Source organism: Pseudorca crassidens, chromosome 1 (genome assembly GCF_039906515.1).
Source record: "Pseudorca crassidens isolate mPseCra1 chromosome 1, mPseCra1.hap1, whole genome shotgun sequence".
NCBI lineage: Eukaryota > Metazoa > Chordata > Mammalia > Artiodactyla > Delphinidae > Pseudorca > Pseudorca crassidens.
Genome location: NC_090296.1, coordinates 1287499 through 1312133, shown reverse-complemented (window position 1 = coordinate 1312133; position 24635 = coordinate 1287499). Strand labels below are relative to the sequence as shown.

General features: G+C 49.9%; 1 protein-coding gene across 9 annotated transcripts in view; it reads right to left on the bottom strand.

Annotated features, from left to right (window-relative positions):
- BRF1 (BRF1 RNA polymerase III transcription initiation factor subunit) overlaps positions 1–19933 on the bottom strand; it is a 69527-nt gene extending 49594 nt beyond the window's left edge. For 2 of the 9 annotated variants that reach the window (XM_067708956.1, XM_067709612.1), the window contains exons 1-2: positions 19650–19930; positions 11420–11500 (exon numbers count right to left, since the gene is read on the bottom strand). In XM_067708956.1, coding sequence (XP_067565057.1) covers positions 11420–11500; positions 19650–19833 — 265 coding nt within the window. In that variant the 5' untranslated portion in view covers positions 19834–19930. Of the gene's footprint in view, positions 1–11419; positions 11501–19649 lie in introns of all 9 variants that reach the window. The other 7 variants (XM_067709037.1, XM_067709194.1, XM_067709524.1 and 4 more) reach the window with 6 other exon arrangements.
- Between the last annotated feature and the right edge of the window lie 4702 nt (positions 19934–24635).

Here is a 24635-nt window from a genome sequence, read left to right as displayed (position 1 = left end):
GGAGATCTGTCAGGACAGAGGGGAGCGCAGAGCAGAGAGAGACCTGCACAGAGGATCGGTGCCGACAGGCTCTCCACAGTCTGAGACGCCCGTCCACGGGGACCGGTGAGGGCTGGGTGCTGAGGCTTGGGCTTTGGAGGTCAGACCCTGGGGAGAGGACCGGGCTTGGCTGCACGAAGACAGCCTGAGGGGGCTGGGGTGTGGTGCGCCACAAATGAGGGAGTCCAGAGAGGCAGGGCACCACTGTTGGGGGGCACACAAGGAGAGGAACAGGCCCACCATAGGAGCTTCTTTGTCCATGCTCTCACGCGGCAGGGCACCGCCTGCAAGAGCTCTAGGGGCAGGCGCTAGTCGCTGCTGCCATCTCAGACCTCAGAGGCAGTGCGGGCCAGCGCTGCCGAGGGTCCTGTGAGCAGGTGCAGGTCACTGCCCCCACCTTCCCGGAGCATGGGCAGCCCACCACTGCCAAGGGTCCCTCGACCCGGCGCCAACCACTGCCCCGTCTCCCCGGAGTACGTGCAGCCAGCTGCCTCCACCAGGGACCCATGACCAGAAGCCAACCGCTGCCCCGCCCCCCCGGGAGCGTGCGCGTGGGCCATGCACCTGCACGCCCCTCTCAAGGGGATAAAGGCCGGCACATGCTGAAGGAGACAGCAAGTGTCCAAAGCAAGAACAGCCCTCACGCCAAAAACATATGAAACCCACACAAGCTACACAGAGATGTGCCGGCATATACAGAGCCCTCCGGGACGACAGTAGAGATTTGTTTCTCCTGAACTCACAGAGTAAGGGAAACATAAACAAAATGAAGAGGCAAAAAAAAAAAAAAAAAAAAAAATGAAGAGGCAGAGGAAGCACTCTCACTTAAAAGACCAAGAGAACTCCCCTGAAAGAACAGTGAAACCTCTTCAGTCTAACAGACACCAGGTTCAAAAAGTCAGTAATGAAAATACTGAAAGAATTAAGAAAGACTATTGACAGAAATGCAGATTACTGTAAAAAGGAACTAGAACTAGAAAGAGGAGCAAAGAAAAATTAGAAAATTCATTTGCTGAGACAAAAGCTGAGCTAAAGGCAGAAAAGCAGAATGAATAATGCAGAAGAAAGAATAAGTGACCTGGAGGACAGAATAGTGGAAATTACCCAATCAAATCAGCAGACAGAAAGCCAAATGAAAAGAATGAAAGCAATATAAGAGACATATGGGATAATATAAAGCAAGCCAATGTACACATAATAGGGATTCCAGAAGGAGAAGAAAGAGAAAAGGGGACCGAGAATGTGTTTGAAGAAATTATGGCTGAGAAATTCCCAAACCTAAAGCAGGAAACAGACATCCAGATACAGGAAGTATAGAGGGTCCCAAACAAGATGAACCCAGACAGACCTACACCAAGAAATACTGTAATGAAAATGACAAATGTAGAGATAAAGAGAGGATTCTAAAGGCAGCAAGAGAAAAACGGAGTTAATTACAAGGGAACTCCCACAAGGCGATCAGCTGATTTCTCTGCAGAAGCACTGCAGGCCAGAAGCGAGTGGCAAAATACACTCAAAGTCTTGAAAGAGAAAACCCTGCAACCGACTGTAGGACACTCTACCCAGCAAGACTATCAGGTAGAATAGGAGAAAAAAAGAACTTCTCAGACAAGCAAAAACGAAAAGAATACAGCAATACTAAACCTCTCCTGAAAGAAATACTGAAAGGTCATCTCTAAATAGAAAAGCAGCAAGAAGATATAGGAAGGAGGAAATCACAATCGGACAGTAAATCACTTAAATTATCCAGTTAACAGATCAAAAAGAAAAAAAAACCTATATGTGAAAGCAATGATAAACACAAGGAACAACAAAAGGATAAACATGAAGATGTAAAGAGGGACAACAAAATCATAAAATGTGGGGAAGGACAGTAAGAAAATGCAGATTCTTTTTCTTTTTCTTTTTTTTCAGAATGTGTTTAAGCCTATATGACTATCAGTCTAAAGCAAGCAGATATAAGAAGGCGTTGACACACTTGAAAAACAGGGCAACCGCAAATCAAAAATATACAACAGATTTACCAAAACCGAAAAGAACACAAGCATGAAAGGAAATCATCAAACCACAAAAAGAAAAACAAAAAGAAAGGAACAAAGAAGAAACAAAGAATCAACTGCAAAACAAGGTCTGAAATGGCAATAAATATATATGTATCAATAATTACCTTAAATGTCAATAGACTGAATGCTCCAATCAAAAGACACAGAGTGGCAGACTGGAGTTTAAAAAAACAAGAGCCAGGCTTCCTTGGTGGTGGATCAGTGGTTAGGAATCCGCCTGCCAATGCCTGGGACACGGGTTCGAGACCTGGTCCGGGAAGATCGCACATGCCGCAGAGCAACTAAGCCCGTGAGCCACAACTACTGAGCCCATGTGCCACAACTACTGAAGCCCACGCGCCTAGAGCCTGTGCTCCACAGCAAGAAAAGCCACCGAAATGAGAAACTCACACACCGCAACAAAGAGTAGCCCCCGCTCACCACAACTAGAGAAAGCCCACGCACAGCAACAAAGACCCAACACAGCCAAAAATAAATAAATATTTTTTTTTTTAAAAAAAGAGCCTATAACACGCTGCCTACAGGAGACCCACTTTAGGGCAAAGGACACACACATATTGGAAGTGAGGGAATGGAAAAAGACATTGCGTGCAAACTGAAATGACAAAAAAGTGGGAGTCACACTATTCGTACCAGACAAAATAGACTTTAAAACAAAGGCCATGAGGAAAGATAAAGGACACTATATAATGATAAAAGGATCCATACAAGAAAAGGATTTTACACTCATCAACATATATGCACCTAATATAGGAGCACCAAATACATAAAACAAATACTAACAGATAAAGGCAGACCAAGATAGGAATACAGTAACAGTAGAAGACTTTAACATCCCACTCATTCAATGGACAGATCTTCCAGACAGAATCAATAAGGCAACAGAGGTCCTAAATAATACAACAGTTAGACTTAATTGATACTTTCAGGACATTACATCCAATAAAAAACCACCAGAATACACATTCTTTTCAAACGTACATGGAACACTCTCTAGGACTGACCACATACTAGGGCACAAAACTAACCTCAACAAATTTAAAACTACAGGAATTATTTCAAGCATCTTCTCTGACCAAAATGCCAATGAAACTAGACATCAACCACAGGAAAGAAATGAGAAAAAAAAAGAAGACTACATGAAGACTAAATAACATGCTACAAATACCTTAAGACAGACAACAATGAAAGCACAACCATACAAAATCTATGGGATACAGCATGAGCAATTCTTAGAGGGAAGTTCATAGCAATACAGGCCTTCAAAAAACAGGAAAAATCTCAAGTAAACAACCTAACCTACCACCTAAAAGAATTAGAAAAAGAAGAACAAACAAAACCTAAAGTCAGCAGAAGGAAGGAAATAATAAAGATCATGGAGGAAATAAATGAGATAGAGATTTTAAAAAATAGGGAAAAAAATCAGTAAAACCAAGAGCTGGTTCTTTGAAAGGGTAAACACAATTGGCAAACCTCTGGCCAGGCTCACCAAGAAGAAAAGAGAACCCAGATAAACATAATAAGAAATGAAAAAGGAGAAATCTCACCTGACACCGCAGAAATACAAAAAAAAAAAAAAAATAAGAGAATACTATGAACAACTATACAGCAACAAATTTGACAACCTAGAAGAAATGAACAACTTTCTAGAAACATACTGCCCACCAAAACTGAATCAAGAAGAAATAGATGATTTGAACAGACCAATCACTAGAAGTGAAATAGAATCTGTTAAAAAAACAAAACAAAACAAAAACCTCCCTACAAACAAAAGTCCAGGACCAGATGGCTTCACAAGCAAATTCTACCAAACATACAAAGATGAATTTATACCAATCCTTCTCAAACTCTTCCAAAAGAATAAAGAGGAGGGAACACTCCCAAAGACATTCTATGAAGCCACCATCACCTTGATACCAAAACCAGACACAGACACCACCAAAAAAGAAAGTGACAGGCCAATATCTCTGATGAACACAGATGCAAAAATTCTCAACAAAATATTAGCAAACCGAATCCAATAACACATAAAAAAGATCATACAGGGCTTCCCTGGTGGCGCAGTGATTGAGAGTCCGCCTGCCGATGCAGGGGACACGGGTTCATGCCCCGGTCCGGGAAGATACCACATGCCGCGGAGCGGCTGGGCCCGTGAGCCATGGCCGCTGAGCCTGCGCATCCGGAGCCTGTGCTCTGCAACGGGAGAGGCCACAACAGTGAGAGGCCCGCGTACCACAAAAAAAATAAAAATAAAAAAAATAAAAAAGATCATACACCACGACCAAGTGGGATTTATCCCAAGTTCACAAGGATGGTTCAACATTCGCAAGTCAATCAATGTAATACACCACATTAACAAAAGAAAAGTCCAAAACCACATGGTCATCTCAAATGATGCAGAAAAAGCATTTGACATGATTCAACATCCATTTATGATCAAAACTCTTATCCAAGTGGGAATAGAGGGAACATATCTCAACATAATAAAAGCCACTTATGACAAACCCACAGCCAATATAATACTCAACAGTGAAAAGCTAAAAGCCTTCCTGCTAAAATCTCAAACAAGACAAGGATGCCCACTCTCACCACTTCTATTCAACGTAGTATTGGAAGTCCTAGCCAGAGCAATCAGACAAGAAAAAGAAATAAAACGTATCTAAATTGGAAGGGAAGACGTAAAATTGTCACTACATGCAGATGACAGGATACTATATATAGAAAACCCTGAGGACTCCACACAAAAACTACTAGACCTAATAAATGAATTCAGCAAAGTAGCACGATACAAGACCAACATTCAAAAATTGGCTGCATTTCTTTACACCAACAATGAAATATCAGAAAGGGAATGTAAAAAAAAAATACCTTTTGAAATAACACCAAAAAATATATATATATACATATACACCTAGGAATAAACCTGATCAAGGAGGTAAAAGACTTATATGCTGAGAACTATAAAGCATTAATAAAGGAAATTAAAGAGGATTCAAAGAAATGGAAAGACATCCCATGCTGTTGGACTGGAAGAATCAATAGTGTTGAAAGGGCAGCACTATCCAAAGCAATCTACAGATTCAATGTGATCCCTATCAAAATACCCAGGACGCTTTTCACAGAACAGGAACAGATAACCCAAAAATTTATATGGAACCGTAAAAGACCCAGAATTGCCAAAGCAATCCTGAGGAAAAAAAACACAGCAGGAGGCATAACTCGCCCAGACTTCAGACAATACTGCGAAGCTACAGTAATCAAAATGGTGTGGTACTGGTACAAAAACAGACTTACAGATCAATGGAACACAATAGAGAGCCCAGAAATAAACCCATACACCTACAGTCAATTAATCTTCGACAAAGGAGGCAAGAAAATAAAATGGGAAAAAGATAATCTCTTCAGCAAGTGGTGCTGGGAAAGTTGGACAGATGCATGTAAATCAATGAAGTTAGAACACACACTCACACCATACACAAAAATAAACTCAAAATAGCTTAAAGACTTAAACATAAGACATGACACCATAGGGACTTCCCTGGTGGCGCAGTGGATAAGACTCCATGCTCCCAATGCAGGGGGCCTGGGTTTGATTCCTAGTCAGGGAACTAGATGCCACATGCATGCCACAACTAAGAGTTTGCATGCCACAGCTAAGGAGCCTGCATGCTGCAACCAAGGAGCTGGTGAGACGCAACTAAGGAGCCTGAGAGCTGCAACTAAGGAGCCTGCCTGCCACAACTAAGACCCGGCACAACCAAATAAATAAATAAATAAAGGACATGACACCGTAAAACTCCTAGAAGAGATCACAGTCAAAACATTCTCTGACATAAATTGTACCACTATTTTCTTAGGTCAGTCTCCCAAGGCAACAGAAATAAAAACAAAAATAAACAAATGGGACCTAATCAAACTTACAAGCTTTTGCACAGCAAAGGAAACCAGTGATAAAGAATCTGCCTTCCAATGCAGGGGACTCGGGTAGATCCCTGGTCAGAGAATTAACATCCCACGTGCTGCTGGGCAACTAAGCCCTCACACCACAACTACTGAACTCGTGCACCTCAACGAGAGAGCCCATGCGCCGCAAACTACAGAGTCCACATGCTGCAACTAGAGAGAAGTCCAGCGCTGCAACGAAGAGCCCAAGCGCCACAAAGAAAGATCCTGCACACCTCAACAAAGATCCTGCGTGCCACAACTAAGACCCAATGCAGCCAAAAAAATAAAATAAATGTTAAAAATAAAGAATGTAAAAACGTATTAAAAAGAAAAAAAAAGAACACACACGGCAGCCAAAATTGGAGATGCCAAACGTCCATGGATAGGAAAAGCAGATAAATAAGTTGTGGTATATTCACAAATGAAATCCTACGTGGCAATAAACAAACTGCTGAAATACACACACCAAAAGGACATTCTCTGTGATTCTAATTGTCTGAAGCAGAAAACCAAGTAAAACTAATCGACAGTGGGGAGCTTCCTGGGGTACAAGAAACATGCTCAACCATGATCTGAGCCCAGGCCTTAAGTCATACACATTAATCAAGCAGTTCACTTAAGGCTGGTATATTTTACGCACTTTACTATACATACGTTATATGAAGAAAAACAGACAAACAAAAAGAACAGAATAAAAAGTTTCCCTGAGAAATGCCTCCCATGTGAAAGGGTTCATCAAGTCAGTGACCAATGCTCCAGCCTAGAAGCATTTCAGAACTTCCAAGATAGACAGAAAACCCCAAAAGGGCCAAATTAAGCAAGAAAAAGAGAGTGAGACGGACACTCAGATTGGACCAAATCGCCTCGCTGGCACCCAGGATGCCCTTTCCACGCTAAGTGGGGCGCCCGCTCCAGCCCCGCCCAGGCACCCGGAGGGAAGAGTCCAGGGCTTCTCTCTCACTGAGCTGCACCTCAGTTGGGACCTGAGCACGTTCCCAATAAACCAGAGACGGCCCTAGAGAGGGACCTGCGCGGGCACCACACCTCCAGGGAGGGAGGGGGGCCAGGAGGCGCAGACCCCCGCGTGAATGGAATCACAGTCCAAGCCGTCTGTTCCTCTCCCAACTCTCTTGTTTTCTAAGAAAGGCACCCAAAACCTAACACAAAGAGTAACAGCTGAAGTTAAATCCATAGATTTCAACCCAATCCAACAGACTGGGGGTGGGTGGTGGGAAGTGAAAAGACAGGAGTCTTCCCCGGGGGAGGACAACAGGTCAGCTCCGGTCCGGTCCGGAGAAAAGAGGCACCTTGTGGAGAGACGGCACCCCTCGGTCCCTGCAGCCCCCACCCAGACAGAGATAGGACGATAACACCGGGGAAGGCAGCTGAAGACAGGAGGGTACACCTACCACGGTGGGCGGAGGGAGGGCCAGCCCCTCCTCAGGGGCCAGGCCGCTGGCCGCTGACCCCAGGCAGGAGCCCCAGGAAAGGTGTGAGGAGGACGACAGAGTAGGCTGCCCCCCAGGCTCTGGGCCTCCCCGAACAGCTGAGTGGGCTCCACCTCGGCCTCAGACCTCAGCGAGCCCGTTCCGAGGAGTCCGCGAGTTCTGCTTTGATTTTGTACTTAAACCAAGGGCTATCTGAAGTTTTTTTTAATTAGGTGGGTTATTTCTCTTCCTTTATTGCTAGTTTCCAGTTTCACTTCCATGAATACGTCTGCATGAATGCTGCTCTTTACAACTACAACTGATTTGAGTCCGATGTACCACCTACTCTAGGTTTTTGGAAATATATACGTTCTTTTTTTTTTTCCTTATAAATTTATTTATTTATTTATTTTTGGCTGTGTTAGGTCTTTGGTGCTGCGTGCAGGCTTTCTCTAGTTGCGGCGAGCAGGGGCTGCTCTTCGTTGTGGTGCGCAGGCTTCTCATTGCGGTGGCATCTCTTGTTGCCGGGCACAGGCTCTAGGCGCGTGGGTTTCAGTAGTTGTGGCACATGGGCTCAGCAGTTGTGGCTCGCAGGCTCTAGAGCTCAGGCTCAGCAGCTGTGGTGCATGGGCTTAGCTGCTCTGCAGCATGTGGGATATTCCCAGACCAGAGCTCGAACCTGTGTCCCCTGCACTGGCAGGCGGACTCTCAACCACTGCGCCACCAGGGAAGCCCGGCAGGTGGATTCTTAACCACTGTGCCACCAGGGAAGTCTGGAAATAGATACACTCTCTATAGGGGATAAACTTCTTCATGTGCAGAAGATCTTCAAGTCAGCCACAGAGAAAAAGAAACATTATGTGACGGCACCAGCTAGGGGAAAGGGGTGGGAGTGGGCCAGCACAAGTGGGGCTGAAGGCCAGGGCACTACTCTAGCAACGGGGACTCAAGCTACCAGCCAGGAATAATTGTGAATTTGTGTTCACTACGGAGCTCCCTGGTGGCCTAGTGGTTACGATTCCGGGATTTCACCACCGTGGCCTGGGTTCAGTCCCTGGTTTAGGAACTGAGACCCTGCAAGCTGCACAGCACGGCCTAAATAAATAAATAAGTTTGTATGCGCTAAACTTCTATACACATAGTCTTAAAACAGGCAAAACAAAAGACCAACAAAACTATGGGTAGAAATGGACAAACCCACAATCATCATGGAGATCTTAATATGCCCTTTCAGTGACAGACAGACAAGCAGAACCAAACTCAGTGAGCACTGGGAGGAAATCTGACCCAAGTGACATGTACAGAACACCCCACTTTTTGCAGAAAAATATTTTCAGGTGCCCAAACTGATTGTAATTGACCATATGTTGGGCCCTAACGCAAGCGTCAAATCATTTCAAAAGACTGAAACCCAACAGAGTATGAGCTCTAAACACAGAAGAGTCAAGCTGGGAGAGCCAACGACACTAACAAACCCATGGGGTCAGAGGAGAAAGCTCAATGGGAAATTTACAACATTTTGACGCGAGTCATAATTGGAAGCCCACCACCTGCCCTCACGGTAGTCAGCCGACGTGGATGTCAGCCCTACTGGACGGAGGAGTTGCTGGCCGAGTCTATGCTGGCCACTCCCATCCACAGCAGCAACAGGAGGCGGGTCCTCGAGAGCCAAGGAGAAGGTGACCAGCATATAGGTAAGGATGCTGGAACTCACCAAGCACATCTTCCCAGCGTGCAAGTGAAGATCGCGGCGCTTAGGGACACGCCCAAGACGGAGGCACTCTTATGTGCCATAACCTTCCTGACAGCGTCCTCGCAGAGTGTCTGAGAGGTCCCAGCAGAAGGTGTCCCTGCCTGAGCTCACCACAGCCAACATCACACTTAATGGTGAGAGACTGAACACTTCTCCTGAAATCAGGAATAAGACACCTGGATTCACCGTGGTGCTGGAGGTTCTAGCCAGGGCTGTCAGGGAAGAAAATTAAAAGGTGTCTAGGGCTTCCCTGGTGGCGCAGCGGTTGAGAGTCCGCCTGCCGATGCAGGGGACACGGGTTCGTGCCCCGGTCTGGGAAGATCCCACATGCCGTGGAGCGGCTGGGCCCGTGAGCCATGGCCGCTGAGCCTGCGCGTCCGGAGCCTGTGCTCCGCAACGGGAGAGGCCACAGCAGCGAGAGGCCCGCGTACCGCAAAAAAATAAATAAATAAAAGTGTCTAGATTAGAAAGTATAGCAAAGCTATATCTATTTTCAGATGTCGTGATCTTATATACAGAAAATTCTCAGGAACCCGCTAAGAAACTATGATAATATGCGGGTTTTCAAGGGCTGCAGGACACAAGACCAACATACAAATACCTCTCACATTTCTATACACTGGCAACAAACGACCAAAAAGTGAAATTCAAAGAGCAATTCAATTTACAATAGTCAAAACGAATAAAATATTTAGGAATAAATTTCGCAAAGAAATGTACAACTTATACTCTGAAAACCATAAAAATTGTTGAAACAAATTATGGAAGACCTAAATCAATGGAAAGACATTCCCCGTTCAGGTCTCAGAAGACTTCATCTTGTTAAGACAGCAATACTCCCCGAATTGGTCTACAGAGTGAATGTAAATCCCTATCAGAATCCCAGCTGGCTGCTTTGCAGAAACTGACAAACTGAACCTAAAATCATATGTAAATTCAAGGGACTCAGAATAGTCAACAAAACAATGTTAAAAATGAAGAACAAATTGGGAGGACTCACACTTCCTGATTTCAGAACTTGCTACAAAGATGCAATAACCAAAACAGTGTGATACTAGCAAAAGGACAGACACAGGCCAATGGAACAGAGGTGAGAATCCAAACCCTCACGTTTACGGTCACTGGCTTTTGACAAGGGTGCCAACTGAATACAGTCTGTTCAGCAAATGATGCTGAGAAAGCTGGATATCCACATGCAACAGAGTGAAGTAGGGCCCTTACCTTACACTAGACACAAAAACTAAGAGGGGATCAAAACCTCAACCTAAGAGCTAAAACCACAACACTCAGAAGGAAACATAAGCATAAATCTTTGCGATTTGGATTGAATCAGGCAACCTTTCTTACGACACAAAAAGCACAGGCAACAAAGGAGTAAATAAACCGCACATCATCAAAATCGAAAACCTTTGTGCTTCAAAGCATACCACCAAGAGAGTGAAGAAACCCACAGAACGGGTGAAAATTTTCTGCACGTCATATAACTGATAAGAGAGACTTGTATCTAAAACACATAAAGAATTTTTACGATTCAATAAGAAGACAAATAACCCAATTAAAAACAGGCCAAGGTTTGTTTTGTTGTTTTTTTAGCGGCACTTGGGCCTCTCACTGCTGTGGCCTCTCCCGTTGCGGGGCACAGGCTCCGGACGCGCAGGCTCAGTGGCCATGGCTCATGGGCCCAGCCGCTCCGTGGCATGTGGGATCCTCCCGGACCGGGGCACGAACCCGCGTCCCCTGCATCGGCAGGCGGACTCGCAACCACTGCGCCACCAGGGAAGCCCCCAGGCCAAGGTTTGAACAGACATTTCTCCAATCTGTTGTGGACTGGGATGGTTACAAAATACAACAAAAGTGGCACCACACATCAAACTGCTATAAATTTGTTTTTCCTGTGCTTATCGCGACTGAAACTGTAACAGGTGTGGGCCCGTTAGGGTCCAGAGACCTCAGAGTAGCCCTGGCAGAGAGCCCCTACAGGAGGCCCAGGGCACTGCAGGGCACCCAGGCAGGGTCCTGACGACCCGGGGAGGGGACTCCGCCAACAAGTCCTCCCAGAAGTGGGGCCTGCACTGGCTTGGTGACAAGGATGCGGGGGGTCACGGCAGGCTGTCACTCTTATCCTTCGTCCCACGTCCCTGTCCCGCCTCAGGAGCCCACCCTCTTCCAGCAGCACCCACGGCGGGAAATACCGTTCTGCAGGGTCTGTGCTCTTGACTCCTTTCCCAGGTTCACGTGGAAGCCGCCGCCCAGGGTCGGGGTTTTGCCAGCACCTGGAGACACAAATCAGACTCATGAGCCGACACTGGGCAGAGATCTGTGTCAACAGCCCTTTCGTGCATCAGTGTCTCTGGAGCAAGACTCAGAGCAGCAGGCAGCAGCGAGCATCTCACCGCACCACTCACACCTCTGCCCTGCTGACAGGGTCGTGGCCTTGACCTGGAGCCGAGGGCGTGGACCATGCCCATCTGCATTCTCTAACCATGTCCCAGAAGAGACTGTCACACAGCTCTCCCAACTTCGGCCCAGGCCTGGCCCGGCCCAGCCCAGCCCCTCACCTTGGCCCTCTGCAGGCCGTGGGCCAGCCAATTCACATTTATTATCGCATCCATCTCCCGGGGGGCGGGGGGGGAGGGCAGGAGCCAGTCTGCAGGAGACGCTCGCACCTCTACCCATCTGTGTGCTGCCCGCCCACAGAGCAGCAACCTAGGAAGCCCTGGAACCCAACGCGTAGCTATAGCTGCACCTACGGGCGCTCTGTTCTGAACCTCCCACCAACGGCAAGCCCCCCCAGGACGTCTCACATGCTCCACTCTGCAAGGCTTCAGGGTGGGGACTTCTGCCCTGATACCCTGTGAAGACAGCCAGGTGGACATCCAGATTGTTCACCAGACTTACAAACCCCAGCGCTGAAGCGCGATCTTCAAACGAGCGCCACGCCTAAGTGAGGGGCGCAGGCGGCCAGGCACAGGCGGGGGAGCGGGGAAGCGCTGCGCATCCCACAGGCCAGTGTGTCTGTTACGAAGTACAGAGCAAAGGATTAGAGGCTCCCGAAGTTAGGGAACACGACCCCACACTGTTAGCCACGTGGGGGAGGTAAGGGTGCAGGGCCTGCTGGAGGATGAAATGGAAACTCAGAAGTGACAGGGATCTGGGAAGCCAGATCACTGAAGTCTGAGAATAGGCCCCTGAGGAGAACACGTGGCCCACCTCCTGGGGCCAGCAGGGACCTCTGGGTCATCCATAGGCCGGCTACCAGCACAGACAGCGGAGAACAAGTCGGCCTTCGGCTTCTCTGTGACTGCAACCAAATCCCAAACCAGCACTAACAAGATTCTTTAAAGATCTCAGCAAAACGATTCTAAAGGTCAGCTGGGAAAGAAAGAAATCAGATGGGCTAAGAAAACTTTGAAACGAGCAACAAGTAGGCCTGGCTGGGCAGTTAGTGGGCTACGAGCAGCTGGAAGCAGCCGGGAGCATAGCAGGCGGCTGGCTGGCTGGTGGCCCCAGCACCCAGCGTCCCCGCCTCAGCAGCTTCCCTGGGGCTGAGGCCCAGGACTGGGCAGTGTCCCCCACCAACTCCTGTGGTCCGATGGTGGGGTCTAGGCGCCGGCCCCAGTGGGTACTGGCAGGGAGCCCATGGCTCTCTCACAGTAGGATGTGGAGCCTGGGGACAGGTGGCGGTGCCTGGGGAAGGTTTTGCTGTCACCCTGGGTGTGTTGGCTTTCTATCACTGCCCTGACAAGTTACCACAAACTTAGTGTCTTCAAGAAGCTGGCCATAGAGGGCAGGGAGGGAGAGGGCCAGGCAGGGCACACTGGGGGCCTGGAGAGGGCCAGGAGCAGTGCAGGGCCCAGGGGAGACCTGTCCACCCGGCCCAGAAATGAGGAGCCTCCAACACTCCAGTGTTACCTCTGACTCTGCAGAAGCCCGACAGGGGCTCACCGGCCTGAGACTGGGGGTCTGCATCTTGTACCCCCCTGTTTTGTGGCAGCTTTTATACACTTCAGGATTGTTATATTTGTGATCTTTTGGACGTAGGAACCACTGAAGAAGGCCACAACCCCTCAGCCCCCTGATGAGGACGGCCACATTTTGACCTGTGTGCAGTGCTGCCCAACTTTTATTTGAGAAAAAGGAAAAAAAATCACCACATTGTTTCAGCGGAAATCAGCACATGTTTTAAGCAAACAATTACAATAATGTTGCATTAGAAAAAGAACAACGTAAGGGTATAAATCCCCTGAAGCCCCACCTTCCAGGCGCGAGGACCCTGGGGGGCCTTCCTCCCAGCCACCTCTCCCTGCTTAGACACAGATGGGAAGCGACCAGGGCAGGTCACCCGAAGATGCTGCTGAGTAAGAGCAGAGCCTCGTTCTGGGTGAGCGTTAAAGGCACTGCAAGACCTTGAGAGGTCACGCCCTCCCCTCACCCTCTCCCCTCACTCCCCCCCTGCACTCTCTGCAGGCGCTCCCCCCTGCACTTCCAGGACCTCTGTTTCCTGCTGCGGTGCTGTCCTTCCCTGTCTCTCCCCAACGCCCCAGTCACGCTTCCTGGGGCTGCTCCGGCCCCACCTGCTCTGGGAGCTGATGCTTCCTGCCCCCGTGCACACTCACACACGCTCACATATACACACACACCACCCTGGTGCTCTCCAAGGCCCTTGTACGTAGCCTCAGTCCTGCATGTGCTCCCAAGAGAAACGGGGACTAAGTCCTGGCAAGGAAGGTGCCTTACTAGGTCCGGCCAGCTGGGGGAAGGGAGGGGGCAGGTCAAAACCTGCTTGCCAAATGGATGCATATTCTTTTATTCAACAAATACTACCCACTGGGGATTTGGTTACAGTAGATAACATCTGGAAAGCAGTGGTGGAGCCTATGAAAAGTGCTTATTCAGCAAATCTCAAATAGCTAACACCACGGGGCTAGGGTCCCCTGAAGCGTGAAAGAAAGCTTGAGTACCACCTCTGACCAAAACCATCAATGCACGCTGTACTTGTCTTTCAGATGCCCTTCATATTATTCCCTCTACTTCTAAAAACATTTGGTATTTTCTATAACAAGATCCTGTAACAAACAAGATACAACCAGCTACATCTAACAAGTAGAAGTTGCAGTTCTTATCAGCACAGCTGGGCCAAGGCTGCCCCCTTGTGGACAGCAGGGGAGGGGCCGGAAATTCCACCCAGATGCACCTGTGCCCCTCCCAGCTGTGGCTGCAAAAGCAAGAAGGTGCAAAGGCCTGACCCCTGCAACTTGGTGGGGGAGCGGGGGGTGCTTCTCGGCCACTCTGAGCACTGAGGACAAAGCCAGCAACACCAACACCCCAAGACCACAAACAGAAAAGCAGCACAAAGCCCCGTCCTCCAGTTCACTCACAGATCCCCCCCACGTGGGTAAGCAAAACCTTTCCTAAGTCTGTATTCATTTTATTTAAAGTGAGGGGTTTCTGTCACTGCTGTGAAACTCCTTTTAAGGGGGGACAACTGCACGAGGTCCAGCTGGGCGGTTCCAGGACGGAAGAGAAATCCAGTGGCCCCTCGACCTAAGCTCGGACGTTGGCATAACTCCCCTAAGGCACCCGAAACACTCAGCAAGTCCACATTGAGCCCCGGGCATGGGGCCGTGGCTGGACACATACCTCTTGCGGTCGGTGAATCAACAGCTAAACAGTGGCGGCAGCCTAAACTTCTGTCAACCAGACACAGCTACTGAAGAGCCTGTCTCGTCACGATTAAGAGTCTGATTATGGAAACCACGCAGCATGCAGCATGGCAGGTGATAAAAGCAGCAAATGACATTTTAGGAACAACATTCCTCTCACGCAAGTGCCTCCAGGACAAAACTCGGCCATTTCCTGAGAGCAGGTCCCTTCCCGCAGGGACTCAGTGGGGCTCTGAGGGGCCACAAGATAGAAACAGAGATGCAGAACCTCTGAAACTCCAGGACCAGAGCTTGCCCAGGACACCTGGTAGGCTGTGCCCGAGAGAACCCTCTCCGGGCAGGGCACAAGCCAGGCAGAGGGCAGGTGGGTCTGCTGTTCTTTAGGACCCAGGGAGCTGCCCCAGCGAGCAAGAGAGGCTCCACCCCCACCAGAGCTGGGCACCAAACCTTCCTCATCGTTTTACGCATGGAAAGCACCTCATTACTCATAACCACGAGAACACTAGCACTTACAGACACCTTGACTTCAGGGACAAAGTTTGCAGCGATTAAAAGCTGTGGTCATGGAACCCATGGGGGTGCACCCCAGAAGAGGAAGGGAAGGACCCAGGGAAGCAGGAGCTCCCTCTGCCTCTGGGTTTCATCCTGGGGGAGCAGCAGGTACAGCTCCCAGGAGGGGCCCACGGGCTCACTGTGCACCATCAACTGCAGGGGACACCCAGGGGAAAGACCTGCTGTCCTCGAGACCTTCAGCACCGACACCAGGGACGGGATGCTGGCGTGGGCCTGTGCCAGGAAGCCCTACTCTGCCCCTGAGCTCCTTGACGCTCTGGTGAGCCCTTCCCCCATGACTCAGCAGGACCCTCCTCAGGCCTGCAGAGGCCCAGCTGCCCCAGCTCTGCCCACCACCTTGCCATCCTGCAGTCCTCACATCCATCCCTTCTCTCAGCCACGCCCATCCCCTCACCAGCTGCCCATCAACTGAAAGACACAGCCCAGGCGTCCCCAGCACCACCCTAGCTGCCACCACTCTGCGAGTCCAGCCTGGGACGCTGGACTCACACTTTGCCGATCCTCAAACATCTACCAGGGGACCCAGGGGGACTGGGATTCTTCGCCTCTGGACCCTGGGCCTGGGTCACAGTCAGAAACCCAGCTGGTGACAGGGCCGCTGGCCACAGGGCCCTGACGTCTAATTTACATATTCTCAAGTGAACTGAGGAGCTAACCACCCACCACTCCTTCTCAAAGAGTAAACAAGAACGCTTAAGAAAGACAGCGGCCCTGGGCCCTGCACAAGGGCACCCCAGAGAGAAGGCCCAGCTTCCAGGATGAGGCTGGAGCGAAGGAAGAGCTGGGGGGCCAGCTGGGCATACACTCCGCACCAGGCAGGCTGACAGCAGCCAGAGCCGACTACCAGGGCGGCTGCTGTTGTGATGGGGAAGGGAGGAGGCCAGGAGTCTGGGAGGGATCCACCCAGGGGAGGGAGGGGCTGCTGGAGGAGGCGGCGCCCCTCGCCCCTCCCTCTCCGCCCTCTACACAGGAGCTGAGAACCCACAACCCCTGCAGCGCTTCCCTCCAGAGAGTGAGCCCACCGGACAGAGCCAGCCCGGGTTCATACCACCTTTAAATCACACCACCAAAGGGCACCCAGCTCTGAGCCTGTGCTCACAGGCCGTGGGACCAACGTCACTGCCCACAGGTGGCAGCACATCTCTCACGTCCAGGACTCCTCTGCACCCAGCTTTGTCGTCTGCAGTGAGGACAGGCTGTCATCAGGTACAAGGGATGCACTCAGCACAGTGCCTCCCATGGGAAACCCTAAGTGTCAGCTACTATGATTATTCCTTCTTACTGTCGTTGTTACTCTCTTCCCAACAGGCATCAAAATCTTGGATGACTGAGGGGGCAGTTTGGCAACATGTGACAAAGCTGCAAACACAGTGCCAGGGAGACTCCGCCACAGCAGTCCCAGGAAGTTGCTCAGGAAGGACACAAAGACGAAAAAAAAACAAAGAACAACAAAAAAAAGAACACAAAGACGTGTGCCATGCAGAAAACAGGAGAAAAAAAGCAATGAAACCCCAAACCGGTTCTTTGGAAAGATCAAAAAAATTGATAAACTTCCAGCAGGAGAAATAAAGGGAAAAAGAGAGAAAGATGCAAAACACCAATATCTGAAAGGAAAATGAGACACCACTACAGACCCTGCGGACATCCAAAGAATAAGGGAATAGTACCAACAACTCTACGTGCATAAATTCAGCAACTTAGATCAAATGGACCAAATCCTCAAAACGACAAACTCACCCGACATGAAAGAGATACTCTAAAATATAAATAAAACCTACAACTATTAAAGAAACTGAACCTGTAATTAAAAACTTCTGAAAAAGAAACCTCCAGGCCCAGATAGCTACACCAGTAGATTCCACCAAACAGTCAAAGGAGAAATAACACCAATTCTACACAATCCTTCCAGAAAACGGAAGAGAAGGGAACATTTCCCAACTCATTCCAGGAGGCGCATTACCTTGATATCAAAACCAGACAAAGACATTACAAGAAAATTGCACACTAATATACCACATGAACATAAATGTAAGAATCCCCAACAAAATATGAACAAATCTAATTTAGCAACACATACAAAGAATAATACCCAGTGATCAATTGGGTTTACCCTAGGAATGCAAAGCACGTTGAACATTCAAAAACCAGCCACACTGACAGACCAAGGAAGAAAAACAAAACTCATCATCCACTCATGATAAAAACTTTCAGCGAACTAGGAGTGGAAAGAGAACTTCCTCAACTTTACTGATGAAGAACAGGTACCAAAAACCTATAGCTAACATCATATTGCGTGGGAGGAGAGTGAATGCTTCCCTCTAAGACTGGGAAGAAGGCAAGCATGTCTGCTCAAAAGCAAGAAACAGAAACAAAAGAAAGAAAACAGCCCCTATTTATAGATAATATGATTGTCTACATCAAGAATCCCAAGGAATCTATTTTTAAAAATACTCCTAGAACTAATAAGTTTAGCAAGCTCACAGGAAACAGGCCAATGGCAGAAATCAACCGTATTCCTATATGCCAGCCATGAACAACTGAAAACTGAATTTCTGAAAAATACTATTGACAACAGCTCTATTTGGGTCTCAGGTAAACATCTAAAATATGTACAGGAGCTATATGCTGAAAACTTCAAACGATGATGGAAGATCAAAGGAAACCTAATGAATGGAGAGACATCTGTGCTCATGGACTGGAAGACACAATATAGTAAAAATGTCAAATCTCTCCAAATTTATCAAGAGATTTAATGCAATTCCAGTCAAAGCCCCAGCAAGAATTTTTGTAAATATACACAAACTTATTCTAAAATTGAATGAAAAGGGAAGGGAACTACAATAACTAAAACAATTCTGAAAAGGAAGAGCAAAGCTGGAGGAATCACAACATCTGATTTCAAGACTTACTACCGGGGGCTTCCCTCGTGGCGCACTGGTTAAGAATCTGCCTGCCAATGCACGGGACACGGGTTCGAGCCCTGGTCTGGAAAGATCCCACATGCTGCGAAGCAACTAAGCCCATGTGCCACAACTACTGCTCCTGTGCTCTAGAGCCCACGATCCACAACTACTGAGTCCGCGTGCCTAGAGCCCATGCTCTGCAACAAGAGAAAAGTACAATCCATGAAAGAAAAAAAATCAATAAAGTGGACTGCATCAAATTTTAAAACTTTTAATCAAAATTTTAAACTTCTGCTCTGCAAATCACGTATCTAACAAAGGACTTGTAACTACAATATTTAAAGAATGCTCAAAACTCAACAGTAAGGAAACAAACAGCCTGAATATAAAATGAGCAAAAAGCTACTTGAACAGACATTTCAGCAAGGGGGATTAAGGGATGGCAAATAAGCACATTAAATGCTGTTTAACATCACTATGCATTAGGGAAATGCATCAACACGGAGATGAGGCACCACAACACACTAAAAACACACCCAAAATATATATAAATACTGAGACAACACCAAGTTCTGGTGAAGCAATTAGTGAGAATGCAAAACGGTGCCAGCCACATTGAAAATCCATTTGGTGGTTTGTTATAAAGTTAAACATACGGCTACCATCCACTCCTGGGTAACCACCCTAGAGAAATGAAAACCTATGTCCACGGAAGAAGCCATCCTCGAAGTTTTTAGCAGCTCTATTCATAATCACCCCCAACTGGAAACAAACCAAAGGTCCTTCAGCAAATCGTGGGCCGTGCACAGGAAGGAGCCCAGATCCTCGCAACAGCCTGGGCGAATCCCAAAGGCACAGGGCTGAGGGACAGATGCCAGTCTCCGAAGGTGGCCCACGGGCTGGTTCCAGGGACGGAGGGCAAGACTGCAGGGACGGAGAGCAGCTGCCGCTGCGGGGAGGCGTGGGGCTGTGGAACTCTATCCTCGCTGTGGTGTTACTCGAATCCAAATGTGTTTAAATTCATACAACTGTAACCCGAAAGGAGCTGGATCGACTATGATGACTGAGAGAGGGGACGCGCTGACGTCCCCGACCCCCAGATTCAAACAACTGTCCCCCCAAGGAGCGAAGGGACTGCGCTGAGGGGGATGGGCCACGACCCCGACCCCAGGCCGCATCCTGTCCCCTGTTCCGGTAAGTTCCGTTACTAAAGCCAGAACCGCACACGCACGGAGGCCACTGGCCACGCGGTCCTCCGCCCCACCAGCCCCGCCGGGACCCACCGTCCAGCGACACGAACTGGCCCACGGCCGACGAGCCTCCGCCGCTGTTCTCCACGAACTGCACCTCGGACACGATGATGTTGTCCTCGAGCACCGAGCCGCAGCCGGTGCACACGGCGTCGCCGCGCGCCGCGTCCAGCTCGATGTCGGTGCCGCCGCAGCCGCGGCACACGCGGCCAGTCATGCCGGCGGCTCCAGGCCGGGCCCCCGCCCGCCGGCCCCGGCCCCAGTCAGCCCGCCGGCCCGCGCGTCCGCCGGGCCCGTCCGCGGGCCCGTCCGCAGCCGCGTCCGCGCCGCCCAGACTCTCGCGAGGCCGCCGCCGCCGAGCCCGCCGATTCGCAGCGGCAGATTCGCCGCGCGGGCCGGGACGGCGCTGCCCGCCACGGTCGCGCCCCGCGGAACGGGCACGGGCTCCGGGGCCGCGGCGAAGACGCGACTACTCGAACCCGCGGCCTCCGGGCCAGGACGCAGCCACCAGGCCTCGGAACTTGGGACCTACAGTCCGCAACGGCAGCGCGCCAGCAGCAGGAGGAAAGGCTGAGCGGCCTGCGGGGGCGGGGCCAGATGGGCGGGACCGCGGTTTGTGGGCGGGGCCTTAGGAGCGAGAGCAGGGGAGTGGTGGGCGGGACCTGAGGGCCTTATGGGCGGGACCAGGGACTGTGGGCGTACCTTGTGGGCGGGGCCTCAGGCGGGGTCTGAGAAGCAGAGCTCTGCGACGGATTGGCGCAGGTTGAGGGTGGAGACCCTCGCCCGGGACCGCCCGCCACCACCCGCCACCGCCCGCCACCGCCCGCCCCTCCCTCCGGGCTTGTGGGCAGGCTCCGCGGCTCTTAGTGGCTCCGCGGGCTCCGTCTGGCGGTGCCCTTACGCCCCCATGCAACCCCGCCCCCTGTTGTGTGGACCTCCCCCGTGTCTCCCCACCCCCTGACAGTCACTTGTGCCACCTGTGGTTACCGGTGTCATCACGTTTCTGTGTCCCTCTACCCGCGCCCTCAGTTACCTTCAGGTGCCATTCACGGTCGCCGAAACACCCATGCGGTCCCCGGGAATGAGCCTGAAAAGAAATGTGCAAGACGACATTTTTTTTTTTTTTTTTGGCCAAGCGGCTTGCGGCATTTCAGTTACAGGGACCGAACCCGGGTCGCAGGAGTGAAAACCCAGAATTTTAACCGCTAGGCCAACGGGGAACTCCCAAGACCACGTTTTTCAAAAACCGTTAAACCTTGACTGTAGGATTGACAGGAGCTCTAACTGAATTAGAAAATGCCTTATTCCCACTTGAAAGCAATGTTGTAAATACTTAAAATCTTCACGAGTCAGTTTGTAAAGTCGATTTAATCCCCACCAAAATGTCAACAGGATTTTCAAGTGACTTGATAAGCTGACCCTAAAGTCATCTGGAAGAGATACTGCACAAGAACAGTCAAGAAAATTCTAAAAAGGACTTTCCTGGTGGCGCAGTGGTTAAGAATCCACCTGCCAATGCAAGGAAAACGGGTTTGAACCCTGGTCTGGGAAGATCCCACATGCCGTGGAGCAACTAAGCTCGTGCACCACAACTACTGAGCCTGCGCTCTAGAGCCCGCGAGCCACAGCTACTGAAGCCTGCGCACCTAGAGCCCGTGCTCCGCAACAAGAGAAGCCACCGCAATGAGAAGCCTGTGCACCACAACGAAGAGTAGTCCCCACTCACCACAACTAGAGGAAGCCCATGCGCAGCAACGAAGACCCAACGCAGCCATACATAAATAAATTTATTAAAAAAAAAAAAAAGAAAATTCTAAAAGAAGAGGAAAATTGCCCTTCTGTATATCAAAGTATTATATCAAATTACATCCATTAAACCACGAGGTATTTGTACAGGGACAAGTGGAATAAAACCAGGAGTCCAGAAACAAACCCAACTATACACGGAAATTTAGGGGCCTCAATCATTGTGGAAAAGACAGACTTTTCAGTGGGGCTGGGGTTTCCGTTTAGAGGAGGAAAAGGGTAAATTGAGCCCCGACCTCACCCTGTTCTAAAAATAAATCCCAAATGGCATTAAATGCTGAACTTAGAAACAGAACTGCAATGACTCCTGGAATAAGATACAAGAGGGTATTGTAAACCTGCAGTGGATCTCTGTCATGATGGGAGGGTGCCTGGCCTCTGAGCCCCATTGATGTGTGGCTCATCATCGCCTCACCCTGCAGGTGGCCGCCCTCACCGCAGGGTGTGGACAGTCGAGCCGGTTAAGCTAGAAGACAGTGCATGTATGGTCGGGACAACATAGTCTTTTGTTGGAAGGACAGAGCAGAATTTTGGTCACCGGTCTCATGCTGAGGAAACAGAGGTTGCTGCAGTGATGACCCTTGTCTTCGTGCCCCCATGCACACATGGATGTTCCCCAAGGGGCATCACTGGAGCGCAGAGTATTCCTACGCTCAACACACCACACATGGGCAAACTGATCCCCAAAATTGTCCCATGAAATTACTGTCTCCTAGTTCAATACTGTTCCACATTTTGGCCAACTTTTTGTATGCTCATTATCAATTGCTGTCTAACAAATAACCACAAAAGTTCGCGGCTTCAAATGACAAACTTATCATCTCACAGTTTCCGTGGGTCAGGGGTCTGGGAGAGGCTTCGTGGGACAGTTCTGGCCTGGGGTCTCCCGAGGTCACGGCCAAAGTGTCGGCCAGGGCCGCGACCTCTGAAGACTTGGCCGGAACTAGGGGCTCTGCCTCCAAGCTCCCTCACGTGGCTCCTGCTGGGGCCTGAGCGCCTCACCCGGCAGCCCCCACAGCGTCCTCACAGGGGCGCCGGGGGCCGGGACCCACAGAACAGGAGATGCGAGGCTTGGCTGACCAACCTGCCAGTGCCGTCGCTGCACCAGCTCCACCTGGGCGTCCTGCCCACACCCGAGGGAGGAGGACCTGGAACATGTTTAAAAGCGCCACCGGCCGCCCCCCTGACCCGACCTGACACACACACGGGGCACCAGACGTCCAGTGCCACCCTGGGCGCCCAGACCCCTGCAGGCTTCCAAGGGAGGGGGAACAGCACGGGGACCCCACTGCAGCCAGCGCGGGAGAGACCTGGGGTCCGGGAGCCCGAGAGTGCCTCGCGACCCACACAGAGGAGGGAAGTGTCCAGAGCAGAGAGCCAGGCCAGCCCCGGACGAGCAGATGCGGAGGACGCTGGACGGCTGTCTCCCTCCCACACCTGTCACCCGATAGAGGGAAGGAGGAGAGGCTGCCCGGGCATGGGGCGGGGCTCCCCAGCCAGCTGGGCCCCGAGTCAGAGCAGTGGGCTCCCAGGCCCCACCTGGAGCACCAGGCTGGAGGGCACCTCCCTCCCGAGGCCGAGGTGCAGGCTGCAGGCCTGGGGGGTGGGGGGGTGGGGCTGGAGAGACACCTGCCTGCCTTGTAGGGAGTCCTAGGGGCAGGTGGCTTTTCTCCTCCCCATCCCTCGGGGAGAGGAGTGGGGGGTCGACCCCGGGGTCTTGTGAGGAGAGATGGGGGCGCCTGGAGGAGGAAGCCCGCCCCTCGCCCTGGCTGGGAACCTGCCCAGCTGCCGGAATCCTCGGTGTGGACGCCCGAGGTGGGGATATGAGAGGGTGTGGGGGGCTTGACGAGTGTAGAGTGCACGAGGGACCCTGCAGCCTGGCCGCTGCCCTCGGTGGTGGGACACAGGTGGGAGCAGCTGAGCAGCTGGAGAGGGGACAGGGCCCTGCGGGAGTGGCCACGCTGCCGGCAACCAAGATAGAATTGGAAACTGTCAGTCATTTCCCTTCAATTTCAAGGCTCATTCCATGGTCTTCTTTGCATCATTTCTGTTGAAAAGTCTGTTTTTTATCTGTTTTGTTGCACTTTGAAGTTAAGCTACAATTTTTTTCCTGGATGCTTTTAAAATTTTTAAATCTCTTTCTAGGATTCCAATTACACCCATGTTAGATTTTTGCTATGTCCTATATGCCTCTGTATTTTGACACATTTTTTTTTCCCCTTCTTGTTTCCATCTGGGTATTTTCTACTTATGTAATTTCCATTTCACCAATCCTCTCTTCTGCTCTGTGTAATCTGCTTTTAAAACCATCTATTCTGTTGCTCACGTTCCTCATACTATACTCTGTATTTTAAATTCTTTTCTCCCCTCCTTGTTTCCATCTGGGTATTTTCTACTTACATAATTTTCATTTCACTAATCCTCTCTTCTGCTGTGTGTAATCTGCTTTTGAAACCATCTATTCTGTTGTTCATTTCAGCTATTTTATATTTCAGTTCTAGAATTTTCATGATTATTTTTCTTTAGATTTCAATTCTCTGATGAAATTCTCCATTTTTAAAATTTATTTTCTTGAATATATTAATCACCTTTTAAGGTTCATTCTAATCATTCCAATATTGGTGACCTAACGATTTATGTCTGTCGTTTTTCTTGGCTTATGTGAAGTCGTTTCCTGGCACACCTGGTAATTTTGGACTAAATGATGATCGTTGTAAAGAAAAACTGTGAGGCTCGGAGATGTTTTTGTTATTCAGAGAGAATTTATTTTCCTTCGGTCAGTCACACAGGTGGGGGCGACCTATACCTTGATGCAATCAGGCGCTGATAGGATTCCAAGCTTCACTCCAGGCTTTGCAGCGTTCTCTGCCTTCCTGCTTTTCAGGCACCTTCTTTCAAAGGCAGTTGTCTCTGTGTCTGTCACCTTACCACACCTGATTAAAACACATCTCGGGTACATCTGAGATGGGCTGGGACCCGGGACCCTTTGCTGCAGGGCTTGCACCTGGACACCCCTCTCCTCCGGCAACGAAATACAAAGAAACTAGAAGGGACTGAAAATAAATGTGTGCATGCAAACAGCTGGGGCAAATTATGGACAACAAGACACAAAAAGACCAAAAAGCCCAGCTGATGCTTCTGAAGAGCCCAGCGCAAAAGCAGGGTACTGCGCATGCCTGCTGCACACAGCACCGCCCGAGGGCAGGCAAACTA